This window comes from Equus caballus, chromosome 5 (assembly GCF_041296265.1).
Source record: "Equus caballus isolate H_3958 breed thoroughbred chromosome 5, TB-T2T, whole genome shotgun sequence".
In the NCBI taxonomy this organism is placed as follows: domain Eukaryota; kingdom Metazoa; phylum Chordata; class Mammalia; order Perissodactyla; family Equidae; genus Equus; species Equus caballus.
Window position 1 is genome coordinate 8,120,634 of NC_091688.1, and position 14,047 is coordinate 8,134,680.

The window sequence follows — 14,047 nt, forward strand, 5'->3', positions numbered from 1 at the left end:
TACCTGTGCTCTTCATTTCATCTGCTCCCATCTTCTTGGTCCTTGGTCTTTCGTATATCATCAACCTCTTACTCTACCAATTATTTCTCCTCAAGCAGTAAATATGCTCAATTCTTTCACATGCTAAAAAAAACAAAATCCCCAAACCAAAAAAACAGCAGCAGCAACAACAGCAACAAAAACACCTCCTTTGACCCTGTGTCTATTCTGGTTTTAACTGTCTTTCATCCTCCTCTGGATAGAGCTCTTTGAAGTCATTGTCTTGGTTTTTTTACTTCCCATTCACTTCTCAACTCGGTGAATTCTGACTTATCCCACCAGTGCACTGCAGCTGGCATTGCTTAAGACACTATCACGTCTGCATTGCACTTCACACATCCCTTTCTGTGCTGAATTTGACACTTCCAACCACATATTCCTTGAAATTCACCTTGCGTTGGCTTCCATGACCTTATTGCTCTTATTTCTCTGACATTCCTTTTCAGACTCTTTTCTGACCACCTCTTGAATGTTGGTATTTCCCCAGGATTCCACCATGAGCCACCGCTATTTCACTCAAAGTTTTAACTGCCGTATATATATATATATATGCTGATGACTTGCCGTCTGCATCTCCAGTCCTAACATCTCCATTTTGCTTCAGAGGTCAGCTCATTTACATGCTTGTTTCCCACAGGTACCTCAGATTCGACATGGGCTTGGCTGAATTCACCATCAGCTCACCCACTTTACAAAACTTAGTTCTATTCCTCTATTTCTTCTGTGTTGGTAGCCCCAAGAATTTCAGATCATTCTAGAACAGCACAATGTCCAATACAAAAATAATACAAGCCACATATATTATTTAAAATTTTCTAGTAGCCGCGTTAAAAGAATTAAAATGAAGTAGGTGAAATGGATATTAAAAATAGATTTTGTTTATCCAATATATCCAAAATATTGTAATTTCAACTTGTGATAAAGATTGAAGCATGTAACAGGATATTTTACATTATTGTTTTCGTACAAAGTTTTCAGAATCCAGTGTGCATTCTACACATTGCACGTCTGAATTGAAATTAGTCACTGGGGCTCACTGAGCGTGTGTGGCTAATGGCTACTGTACAGTGCAGTTCTGGAGTCTGTACCTTCACCAGTCTCCCTCTCATCCAGTCATAAGTCCTGTTGATTTTATCTCCTAGGTGTTTCTCCAGTAGGTTCATTTATTTTCATCCTTACTACATCATGGCTTTAGTTCACACCTTGGACATTTCTCACTTGGGTTATTGTAGTATCTTACATAACCTAGTGTCTCTGCCCCAGGGAGCATGCAAACCCACTGGAATGCAGGAGGATACAGTAGAACATCTACTTATGTGTATTTTTATCTAGAAAATAAGAAAACAGTTCAGATTTATTAATATTTAATGTAGATATTGATACCATGTCCCTCGTATCTCTAAGTCATTAATAAAGTGATAAATGTAACAAATAAAATAAGATTTCCCCCACAAAATAAAAACATTAAATATTATTAATTTCATCTTCATGTCATACTTTCAAATTTCTCTGTATATTTCTCTATGATGTGCATAATTTATTAATACAATGGTCATATATAATTTAAAAATAAATTTACATATGTCCTTAAAATTTATTTTAGTACTTCCAGGGGAGTGAGATCACTAACATTTGGGGTCTCATTGAACTGGATTCACTCTGACTACCCCACCTGCTTCAACTTCTTCATCTCCACCTCACATTTGCTGTGCTAAGTGGCTCTTTCGTATTTTATTCTTGTTTTGTCCTTCCTCATATAGGTAAACAAACAGATAAACAAACTACTTTCTGACCTGACTAATTCTGTTTCTCTTCCAGGCTCTTCTGAAGTACCATCTCTTTAAGGAAAGCCTATTATAGCTTCCTACGTTGTGATGAGTTCCCCTTCTTTTGCTTGGCATGCATCTCTTACTACACAATTATATTGAAATTATCTCTTTATGGATCTGCCTTCCCTACTAAACTATAAGATTCTTGAGGGCAGAGATTGTGGCATCATAATGCTCTTTTTCGTCTTGATACATAGTAGCTTCTTAAGAAATGTTTGTAATTCATGGCTCTCCTTGATGGAGCCATCCTGTTCTACCAGTGGGTGAAATAGTAGTGATTTGCTTATTGCGGTTTGTGGAGTATCTGGAAGACTTCCTTTTTATCCAACGATACTTGATAAAATGGAATAAGTGTACTTTCATTTAGTACCATGATTGTTATGCTATTTGTAAGTCCTAGTAGGGTGGGTAACAATGTTAGTGTGAAATAATTTAACGAGCTCCTTCTTACTAAAGATTAGGTGAGATTTGCTCTAAGGAGAATGAAGATTCGATTGTATGTGTACAGGCAATCATCATCAAACTTCAGTATGAACAGGAATCACCTTATACAGAAGTTGAATTATAATACTGTACACCTGAAATTTATATAACATTATAAACCAATGTTACCTCAATAATAAAAAGAAGAATCGCCTTGGGAACATGTTAACATCTAGATTCCTGGGTTTCATAGGTACATATTCTGATTCATTTGGACTGGTAAGTGGCCCAAGAATCTGTATTTTTAGAAAGATCCAAATGCTTATAATATAGCTGGTAGAAGCTATACTTTGAGAAGTATTGTTTCCATCTTTCTGAAGTAGAGGGTAAGACGAAAGAGTAATTTTGAACAATAGAGAGAACTGCTTAGTCTGAGTGAGAACTGCTCGGTCTGCCAGTGAGTGGGGTTCTGTACAGGGGTCTGTAAAAGTTGCAGAGCATTATTAGATAGGGGAGAATGGACACTTGGGAGATGCTGAGGCAGGGCATCAAGGGAGGCAGGGACAGAAGTGTATGGAGAGAGGCTTGGGGGATCAGTAATGACAACCATGGCTTATTTCACAGTTTTCCTTAGGATTGACTTTCCTTCTTCAACAAGAAAACTTAATATCAATATTTTTGAAAAATCTGATTATTAGGATTTTCATCTTCCTTTAGGAACTACACTCATTTGTCATTCAATAAGTAAGTTTTTAAATATCTAGGATTTTGAACCATTTAGGTATGGGACTTTTGACACTTACAACAATATCATACAATTCCATGTAGTATTTCATTTCTGCTTCTATGACAATAAAAATTATCTAGCACAGAGGAGATGGTAAAGCATGCCATATGGAAAACAGAATTTAACTTTATAACAACTGTGAGAAAAAATAGATTTTCACTTGAATGCCGTTTATAGATAGTTTCTATCAAATCTATAATCCAAGTTGTTGACATTTTAAAATTTAAAAGCTGTCTAAAGATTTTTATGAAGATGCTGCATATTTTTTAGTATGGCAAATAACAACCAGAAGTAGATGGACAAATATAGATCATTAAAAAACCGAACTTTTAATTTTAGCTATTGTTTCAGCTTTCTCTTTCATTTGGCCTTATTCAGAGCTGTTAACAAGGAATTAATTGGTTGGCTTGAGTTTCTTCTTTTCATCATTTGGTGGCCAGTCTCTGGTGGAAATCTTAATGAGATGCAAACCAGGCAAACTAATGGGCCAGTGGGCTGGAAGGGGAGAAGAGGCTATGGGCACGGAGGGTCTATTGTTCATCCAATCAACTAAATATGTTTTAATTGTAGCAGCACTCTCATAAATAGGTCTGGCACAAGCCTGTTAGTCTGCCTCCTTTCATTCTTGTTTGTTTCAGTTGCTCTGCTTCTGCCATCCATATAAGCCTGCGATTTTGATTTCATTCATTTGATGGGAGAGACTTCCCTCTGGTTATCTGTAGTTTGGGAAGATAAATTATGTTAAATAGCTTAATAGAGGTTGAGCTTTGGGGAAACAATGCTCTTCTTATTGCCATTTGTATCTTGTTTTTAACTTTAGTTGGGCAAGACCGGTGCTGTCCATTGGCTCCTGTGAACTTAACCTCTTTGCTGATCTGTGCTCTCTCGTAGGTGATTCGCAAGGGGTGGCTAACCATCAGCAACATTGGCATCATGAAAGGAGGCTCCAAGGGTTACTGGTTCGTCCTTACTGCTGAAAGCTTGTCCTGGTATAAAGATGATGAGGTAAGCCACAGAGAGTGACAGAATTTTCTTGTTAAAGTGTTTCTAATTTCAAATTAATTGATATTATTGTGGTATACAATTTTGAGGCACCAGTGGTTCTCTTTCAGTAAGGCTTAGCTTGAGATGTTTGTTTGAAGAAGCACTATTTTTTCCTCATAGATTTTTAATTTTACAATATTCCCCTAAAATAATTCCTTTTATTTCTTTGGTGTAGTCACATTTGTTTGCCTGAAAAAAGGGAATTAGGAGTCAGTAGTTAGAAACTTCCTTCTGTGTAATAATGGCAAGGTACTGATACAGTGACAGCTATTTTCGTTAAACAGTGTGTTGAAAGACTCAAGGTAACAGCATTGTAACAACAAAATTAATAGGACTGATCAGAGTTGATAAAGCATTTTGGAATTATTGCTGTGACATCTGTCTCAAATGACAGGCTTTTGAAAATGTCCAAATCACTCGTCTTCAAGTGAGTACCAGATAATTGTTCATATGAATTGTGTTCTTTGAGAATTTGATATCTGTGTAAAAGCATGAATTATGATAATTATGGTGTTCTGGTTCATGTTAGATGTTAATAATTTTTGGTCCTGTGACTTACTACTCATTTAAATCTGATAACTATAAAAGCACAAAAAATCTCCTATCGGTTGTGCAGAGCCCTTAAAGTGCTATAAAGTGATAGTGCTGGCACTGGGAGGGCGTGGATGGAGACTAAACTATATTTTGGAAATTTTGATAGCTCTGCTCTGCCCTGAGCAGTTTTTGGTGCTTATAACGCAGCATGCAAGCATTAGACAAGAATACTCGCTGACAGCAAAACTATGTACAGGTGAGATGGTCTCAAACTTTTTGGCTATAAGGGGCATGCCTTTCAGAGTTAAAAGTCCTTCCAGTCGGTTTTCTATCTTTTGAAAGCTCTACGAGGTGCCTTTGTAGTTGTTGGAGGAGAAGTTTCCCATCTTATATAGTTCTTTCCGTTTCCTAAGCGCTTTGTGCACTATAATGTGTTGAATAAATACCGGCTGATCAGTTGATTGCTACTAAATTTTCTGCAGTAAGGGAAATCAAATCCTTTATAAATGTCCAAAGACAATTTCTATTGAAAGCTTTGTTTAAACTTTTATGTCATTTATTTCACTGACTTCAGTCACACGTGGAATTGCTCGTTGTGAGAGTTTGAGGATTAGCAATGGTTTCTTTCCTGTTCTTGCCTCTTAGATGTCCCTGTGATTCTGTGGAAAGCTCTAGTCTTTAAAGACCACAGCTTCAGGAGCTCTGAGACTCCTCCTTAGATATAAAAATCAGTAAATGGATTCTTTTCTTTTGTGGTCAGTTGCCCTACGAAATGTTCTCTTAGATACATTTTGTTTCCAAGGATTTAGATGATCATTTATGTACATTTCATATCATGTACATATCACTCTTGGGGCCTTTCTCAGTTATTCTAGGGAAAGCAAAAGATTTTGCTGAGGAATCATAATGATAATAGCTAGTGTTCTATATATATTAATTAACTCATGTAATCCACATTATAACCCTAACAATAGGTACTATTATTATCCCCATTTTTCAGATGAGTAAACTTAAAAAAAAAAAAAAATTCTGGGGCTGGCCCCATGGCCGAGTGGTTAAGTTTGCGCGCTCCGCTGCAGGCGGTCCAGTGTTTCGTTGGTTCGAATCCTGGGCGCGGACATGGCACTGCTCATCAAGCCACGCTGAGGCAGCGTCCCACATGCCACAACTAGAAGGACCCACAACAAAGAATATACATCTATGTACTGGGGGGCTTTGGGGAGAAAAAGGAAAAAAATAAAATCTTAAAAAAAAAAAATTCTGAAATGTCATTCCTATAGGGACTCAGTTTCCCTTATTGCAGAACACTTAGTATTGCTGGGGATAACTGACGTCCCAAGGTCACATAGCTAGTTGGTGGCAAAGCAGAAATTCGAACCCTGGCTGTCAGGCTCCAGAGCTTATGCTCTCAACCACAAAAGTAGGCAAGAATCCCAGAGATGCTGGAGTGGTCCAAGTCAACCTCATCCCACAGAGGATTTGTTGAGATGAGTTCCAGGCATCTTCTGGCATTTTCCTGCATGTTAGTATCAGGGGCTTGGAGGAATCTGGGGCAGCTACTGCCATAGGAGTATGACTTTAGGGTTCTCTTGTTTGGCCATGTGGGTACTGAAACAAGCCCTTTGGAAGGCACCTGATGTTCCCTGGAGGGAAGGAAGAAGACTTGAGAGCTTGGGGAGCTCATGGTCACCAGTCATCCCCTCCTCTCCTCTATAAACTCAGGATAACTTTTTATAAAATCTTTGCTGCTGAAGCTCCCTCATGAGCACTTAATTACAACAAATAGGAAATACATGAGTGCAGTTATAATATTAACTGAGTGCCAGAGAACATTGTATTCAAACTACATGTGTGGAGGGTGGTTGGGTATGGAAGAGGATAGGAGTGACCCTTGAAATAAATTGGAGTGATTTAGATGAAGAAAGTTTAGGAAAGATTTGTTTTCTCAGTTTAGACCATTTCAGGAAAGAGAAAATGACAGATACGTTTGCTGCTTTATGGAACTAACAAGTGGACTAATAATACATTACCAAATATTAAGTGTTCTAAGAAAATAAAATAGGGCAATGAGCTAGAAAGTAATGGGGAAGGGATTTTTAGATTGGGTGTTTGGGAGGAAGTAACATTGGAGCAGAGACTGGAATGATGGGCGATGGTAGCATATTTTGTCGAAGAACATTCCAGATAGAGGGAACCATAGTATTACCACCCCCATGGTGGGAGCCAGCAGAGCACCTGTGGCTGGAATGTTGGAGCGGTGAGGAGAGAAGTAGGGAATAAAATCAGAAGTACCAGCTGGTGGGGCCTTGTAAGGCACCACCCAATGATTTGGATTTTATTCCAAGGATAATTGAAAACCATTGGAATGTTCCAACAGGATGTGACATGATCGGATTTATGTTTTAGAAATATCACTTTGGCTGCTGGGTTGAGCATGATGTGTAGGATGCAGTTTATGTGTGGAAGGCGTAGAGGTGGCAAGAATAGAAGGGAGACCAGCTAGGAGACTGCAGCAGTGGCCCAGGCAAGAGAAGATGGTGACTTGTACTGGGTGGTTGGGGAGGAGCTCAGAGTGAGGGCCACGTACAGCTAGGCTGCAGTCATTAGCTACTGTTACTCATTAAAAACTCTGTTCAAGAAACAAGATAGGAACTTTTCAAAATGTTGATGCCTGACTCATGAATGACCCCTATCTTCAAATTGTCTGTGTCCATGGGGCAGAGCCTTTTTCCATTGGAGCCATGACCATTTGTTCCCACCTCACTACCCCTCAGCCACCACTACTGTCTTCCCTGCCCTGCTCCATTTGTCTTGCCAGAGCTTCCTACCATTGCAGACCACCTCTGAGCCTGCTGTCAGGGCAAAAGAGAGGGGATGGCACTCTTCGTTGTTCTTTGCTAATATTCAAGAAATAGTTATTAGTGTCTGCTGGGAGCCGAGGCTGGAAGGAAGGTGTGGGGAAAGGAGGACAAGGATAAATGTCAGGAGGGTGGGTAGGTAGTGATCAGTCTCTGGCCTCTTGAATTTGCACCCTGAATAGCCGTCCTTTAGCAGCCATGTTTTAAATGATTCTTAGATTCCATGAAGGTCTTGCTGCCATAGTTTAGCTAGATATGGATTAAACATGCTCTGTGAACTACCTCGAAAACCCCAAATTTAGAATATTCCTTTTTGAAAAATAAGCCTGAGTTCCAACTCAATTTTTGGAGTCAATTTGTTGGTAAGTTGAGTGCTTGTACTTTGTTCCCATGGTAGCTGTCTATACTCACATCAGCACCTACACACTTTGGAAATCCAGTTACATGGCAATTTATCTTTCTTAGTCAAGCAAATGTGGCACAGTAAATATCATTGTTAGTTATAGATTCATTCATTTGTTCAATGATAAATTTATATTCTAATTTTTGTAGAGGATTGTCATATTTTCTTCTGTGTTCTGCTGTCCTCCTGCTTTCTTATGTAATCAGACTGGTATGTTTTCATTATAATCTAATTGGCTGTTGAATAAATAACATATTATGTCATATGAATATATATGGTTTTATTGAACTTGTGACAAATTTGTAACAAATAGAAATGACTTATGAAATGTATCTGTGATTAAAAAACAATGGCCTAAACTGTTTTCCAGGATGACGTTAATTGAACAAAAGACGTTTTAGACCATATGCTTGGTGCAGTGAGTGGAAAAGGTGAGATACTGGAGGATGTGGATTTGCTATGATCAACTGCCAATATTGGACTGAATCAGTCTTCTCTGAGCCTCTAATGGGGACTATTGCTGACCAAATCACCTCAAAGGGGTTTTGTAGGACTTTAAGAAATCAGATATTAATAAGTACTTTTATCAACTTTGAGGTATCACACTTATGTATTATTCTTGCCATTGTGAGTAACACTATGCCCTCCCATTGAACGTCATTTTTTGACTCACGTCTTATAATTTCCAATTTTTTTGTCATTTCATGTTGTGCAATAGGATGTATGGGACCTGGGGATTTTAGTAGACAAGAGTAGGGTTCAGACACTGAGAGGGAACTTGCATCCCCTTCCCTCAGTGAGGCTTTCCGTGCTGCCTCCCTCCAGCCCAGGGGTTCTCCTACACCTCAGCCAAGAATTGGAGATCATGATATCAACCTTAGGATTTCCTATCCCAGCTGGCACAGACCATGGCGTGATAATCTGGGTAATAATTTTAAGCTGGAGTTGGCATGGCTGTGCTAGTAAGTCCTCCAGCATTTTCCCTGCTTTCTCCCCATCCTGAATGGATCTATCCATCCAACCTTTGAGTTTTGGATGGATTCATGGACATCCTCAAGCATCTGTGGACTGTACTTTTTGAACCATTACTCTACTTTACAGTAATTTTAATTGTAATATTACTGATAGATGAGCTTAATAGAAAAGTTTCCACCTGTGTCCCAGGCAATGTTATTTCCACATGTCAACTTCTAGGAGTCTTTGTAATACAACATGGTTATGGTAGACGTAATTAATCTATCTACTTGACTGTATTTTATCCTCTAACATTACTCCAAGATTGGGGCTTTCTGCAACATGAAAAGAAATAGACCATCTTTTACAAGGTTAGATGGTTTATAACTACTCACCAAGGGGCTTTGCCCAAACCTGGCTGTCCTAGATCAGGCTCCTGTACCCCAGACTGAAATTTCCTACATAAGTGGCTCTGAGCACATTTTTAGGGGTTGCATAGGCTTCTTCCTGGGTTCATCCTCCCCAGGGTGTTCTGGTGTGTCTATACCAAGTCAAGGGGTAGCTATTTATGGGGATGAGGACAGAGCTTGGACATGCAGGCTTGTTTGTCCACATGTACACTCTTGAATCTGAGATAGATGATACTTAGCTGCTTTGATTTCTATCAAAAGAATAACATAAAGATATTTGTAGTATTTATCTTTCCTAAGGATTTGGGGACGCAATATAACAATTGAAACAACCTCAATAGACTATTAGATAACCCTCTGAATAGCAGGTTTTACCCAATGGGCACCCAACTTGGGTGTGTCATTGGCAGCTTTAGCCTTGTGACACCAAAGCCCAAGAACAGTACATGGGCTTCTCTCTTTCTCTTCCCCTGCCATCTCTCCCCTCAGTGCTGTCAATCTGGATTGCCCCAAACTCAATGAGCCCCTTACTCTAGTATGTACATCTGCTCAGCTCTTCTCAGCATCTAGTCTGGCCTTCACTGCAGACTCACCTTTGCATATCTAAACTAGTGAAAGTGTTCACCCAAACCAGATGGACTTGCAGTTAACAAGATGCTCCCCAGTTAGACAGTAATTGTGGTTTTAAGTAGCATCCCCCCATTCATTCTACCTGCTTAAACTCATGAAGGCCAGCTTTCAAGCTGAATGATGATGACTATCATCATAATGGTTAGTATTTAGTGAGTACCAGCATTTATAGTTTATCACGCACTGGGCTAAGTCAGTACTTTATTTACATTCTCCATTTCAGAGATGAAGATCAAGACTCAAAGAGAATGAGTGACTTAGGCAGCTAAGTGTCAGTGCTGTGCTCTTATTCACGTGGACATTTCCCCACAAATATTTTCTGAACACCTATTACATACTAGACATTATCCTAGTCGCTAAGAATAAAATGGTTAGCAAGGAATTCATAATACCTGTCCTCATGAAGCATGATTCACAATAAAGAAAACATATAAACACACAGGAAAACCTATCCGATGCAGATTACAAGCTATGAAGAAAATAAATCCAGGGATGTGTTTGACTTAAAGAGTGTCTGAGATGCAGATCACAGTATGAAGGGGACTTTAAATTGGGTGGTCAGAGGTGGTTTGTGTCAGTGCCCTGAGGCAAGATTGAGCCTGATGAATTTAAGAAACTGAATTCAGGCCAGTGTGACTGGACCAAAGAAAGAAAAGGACTCTACAAAGATTAAAGATTTTGATCCTAAGAACGATGAGAAGCCTTTGAAGTTTTTAAGCTAGAGAGTCACATATTGAGATTTGAATTTTTTTATAGGTCCTTTTGGTTGCCGCGTGGAGAATGCTTTGGAGGAGGATAAAATTAGATTGGGGAGTTGTTAGAAAACTATTGCTGTGGTCTGCGTAAGAGATATTGGTAGCTTGGGCTGGGGTGGGTTGATGGAAGTGATAGAAATGGACAGATTTAAGGGATTTGTTTCAGAAGGTGAAAATTGACATGACAATTTATCATACCTGCTGAGTATTGGCTGTGATTGAGTTCTGCTAAACTGGAAGCCTCTTGAGACCAGGAGCCATTGTCTTGTTCTCTGTTCTACCACCAGGGGACACGACACTGATAGGTGGCACTAAGTAAATGTCAGTTGAGTCAAGATGTGATTGAGCAAATAAATGAATAATTGCAGCATAATAATTCATCATGACCTGTTATCTCAAGAGCCCAAACTAAATTATTGAATTACAGCGTAAAATTACCATTAAAGGTAAATTGTCTTACAATTTTTAAATTTTCATCCTTACAGCTTAATGGATTTTTCTTTTTCTCCTCTGACTGTATAACTTCCTGGACTGATGATCATTTAAGCAGAAAATAAATTTCTCAATGTTATTTTTGTACGCTGTAAATATATTTTATACAGTTCTTGGGAGGGATTTAGAAAAGGGCAAAATGCAGCAATAAACTAGAAACTATCAAATCAAAAGGATATGGAGTTTAGATAATTTTACATTAATATTTTAAAATCAGATTTGGAAAAAAAAAGTGATGGGCTTTATTTAAAATGTCTAAAGTATGAATTTTAGATGAATAGCATACTCTGACTCAAGAAGAAAAGAGCCTTATTTTTCTTAATATCAGTGAGAAATGTGTAAATGATAGTTAAAATCTCTAAAAGAAAGGGATCTGCTAGTTTATGCATAACAATAGTATATAACCAATATTTATTCTATTTCTATAGTCTACCATGAAGATTAAAATCATCATGGGAAACTCATAGGAAAGTAGTGTAATTCAACAGAAGTGTTTCCAATGGAAACGGACTAATCTTACACTATTGAAGAAAATCTAAAATCTGCATTGAAATAAGGACATTCTTTGGGCTGTTAAAAAACTACAGGCCTCATTTTTGTGGGTTGAAGTGTTTGGATAGCTTGATAAAGAGATTATATAATTCCCTTATAGGGATATTTACTTAGTAATGTTTTTATTATGTAGCTCTAACAGATGACAAATGTAACTACAATGATAGGAAACAAAATGACAGCTTTATCCCCTGGCCAAAGTTGTGAGACCAAGAAGTTATAGAAATCTTCAGCTCTTTCCATTTTCACTTGTGCTTTCAAGATTCTGCCTGTTTCCTGCTAAGTCTGCACGTTCCCTGTGATGAGGAGGTCAGGATTGACCCTGTGAACATTATTCACTCTCCTTGTGAGTTGTTTCAGTTAGCCGAAACTTAGGTATTTTTTACCAAAAAAAAGTCCCAATAAATATTGAATTTTTATTCATTTATGTTATGTAAAATTTTTCATGATCGTAATTGTGTGTTTTTCCCACATAATAAGCTATTTTATGTTATGCTTTTCGGTGTGGGATTATTTTATATAAATATTTCCATGTTCGGGCATTATCCAAAGATTTATAATTATGAAAAATATAGAGTATTATGTAACAAACCGTAATGGCAAATTCTATTTCAAATTTATTGAAAACACTTATAGACCCCAAACCACCCCCTGATATATCTTGTTTGTCCTACTCAAAAGTTTATTCTGGAAGAACAATGTTACCCTTTATATTACTCTTTCCTGGAAGAGTAAAATTTTACAATATACCTCATTTAATGAATTTAAATATCTATAACATTCTTTTAAGCATTTTTTGAGAGCTAGGTAAGAAAATGTAAAGCCAGATGTTAACCTCATGTTTTAAGGGAAATTTATTTGAAACGTTATCCCGGAGTGGTGTACTTAAGGATGACTCCGCTGGCCTGCGAGCTTTCCGTTTGGAGTTTGGTGGAATGGAACCGTCTCCTTATGCTCTGACCTGGCCATTGCGTCATCTGGAGGGCTCTCAGGCACTGTCCTGGGACTGCCTTGCAGGGTCCAGTAGAATGATCCATATGCGGACTCCTGTCATCGGTGTTTGCTGCAGGTTACATAAAGCACTTAAAATTGGGTGATGCTATGTAAAAATTCTGCGAGATATTTGCATAATGTCCTCCTGTTTATATTTTGTGAACTATTGTTTAGTACTTTATTTGCGAGTCATGGGACTTTTATTTAAGGTAAAAACCTTCATTGCACAATGTGTTTGGCAGAAAATATTTTAGCCGATGACATATTTCCATAAGGCCAGATTGTAAAATGTAACAATTTAGCTTTAATCATATTTTTACTTCATAGTTTTGCCCGATTGCTATTTTCTTTAAAGAAACTATAGTGTCAGGTTTGGTGAAATATCACAAAATTGCAGAAATGTTTAACCTTGTGGGGGCTTTTAGCCTTAAGACTAAATCTTTCATTTTAAAAACGAAATATGTGAATAAAAATAGTTTGCTTCAGCCCAAAATATATACTTGAAATGTTTAATTAAATTAAAAAGCAGAAAATTTGGGGTAGCTTTGTGCTACATTTTTTTAAAGCTTGTCCAGAATTTTATAAAAAGATGAAAATTAATTTTAAATGCTGAAGTTAAAACATTTTAGTAAGCCAAATCAAAGCTGACAGATTTCTAATTTTACCCATCTCCCCACTTTTTACCCTTAAGCGTTTAGAGCACTCCTAAACACAAGCCAGCCTTGATGATTTCACTCAAGTTTACAGTGTGTAAACTGAAGTTTTGACATCTCCTCAAAAGATATGGCAAAATATACATTGCATGTTTATTAATCCCTTTCCTTGCTCTTCTTGGAAATAATCAAATTGCCTGAGCATCTCAAGTGTTTGAAAGTTTACAGTGAATGGGAGTGTGTATTCCAAGGGACCGCATTGGCCCTGTAAATTCCACTGCTGGAACCATAGGCTAGGCCTCTTCTTAAACAATGATGCAGTAATAACTCTTTGCATAACATGACATTTGGAAATGTCAAAGCTTCAATTTCAACTTTCTATATATCAAACGAGGAGAAGCAGTTATTTTAATACATTTGAAAATTGTGTTGGAAATAAATACTCTTCACTATGTTTTACTCAGATCCAAACTAGCAGAGTTTATTAACTTAAAATATGTGGTCCTCTGGAACATTATCCCTTCCCTCTTTTTCTTTTTTCCCTCTCTCCCTCTCTTAAAAAGTCATGATATAGAAAACTAAGCTTAGTTTTTGGAGAACTATTGGAATCCTTTATTCTTGTCAAGCGTTAGACTGAAGTTATATTGTTGTGTTATATTGGTTATGGGGTGCAGCAAAGCTGTGTGCAATA

The 14,047-nt window shown here is 37.8% G+C and overlaps 1 protein-coding gene across 31 annotated transcripts in view; it reads left to right on the forward strand.

Moving 5' to 3' along the window:
- Positions 1 to 14,047, forward strand: part of DNM3 (dynamin 3) — a 567,669-nt gene that overhangs the window by 300,926 nt on the left and 252,696 nt on the right. For 27 of the 31 annotated variants that reach the window (XR_011438994.1, XM_070267682.1, XM_070267681.1 and 24 more), the window contains one exon: positions 3,970 to 4,083. Coding sequence is in view for 26 of the 31 variants with exons in the window: in XM_070267682.1 (XP_070123783.1) it covers positions 3,970 to 4,083 (114 nt within the window). In the remaining 5 variants the exon portion in view is untranslated. Of the gene's footprint in view, positions 1 to 3,969; positions 4,084 to 8,287; positions 8,349 to 14,047 lie in introns of all 31 variants that reach the window. The other 4 variants (XR_011438995.1, XR_011438997.1, XR_011438996.1 and 1 more) reach the window with 1 other exon arrangement.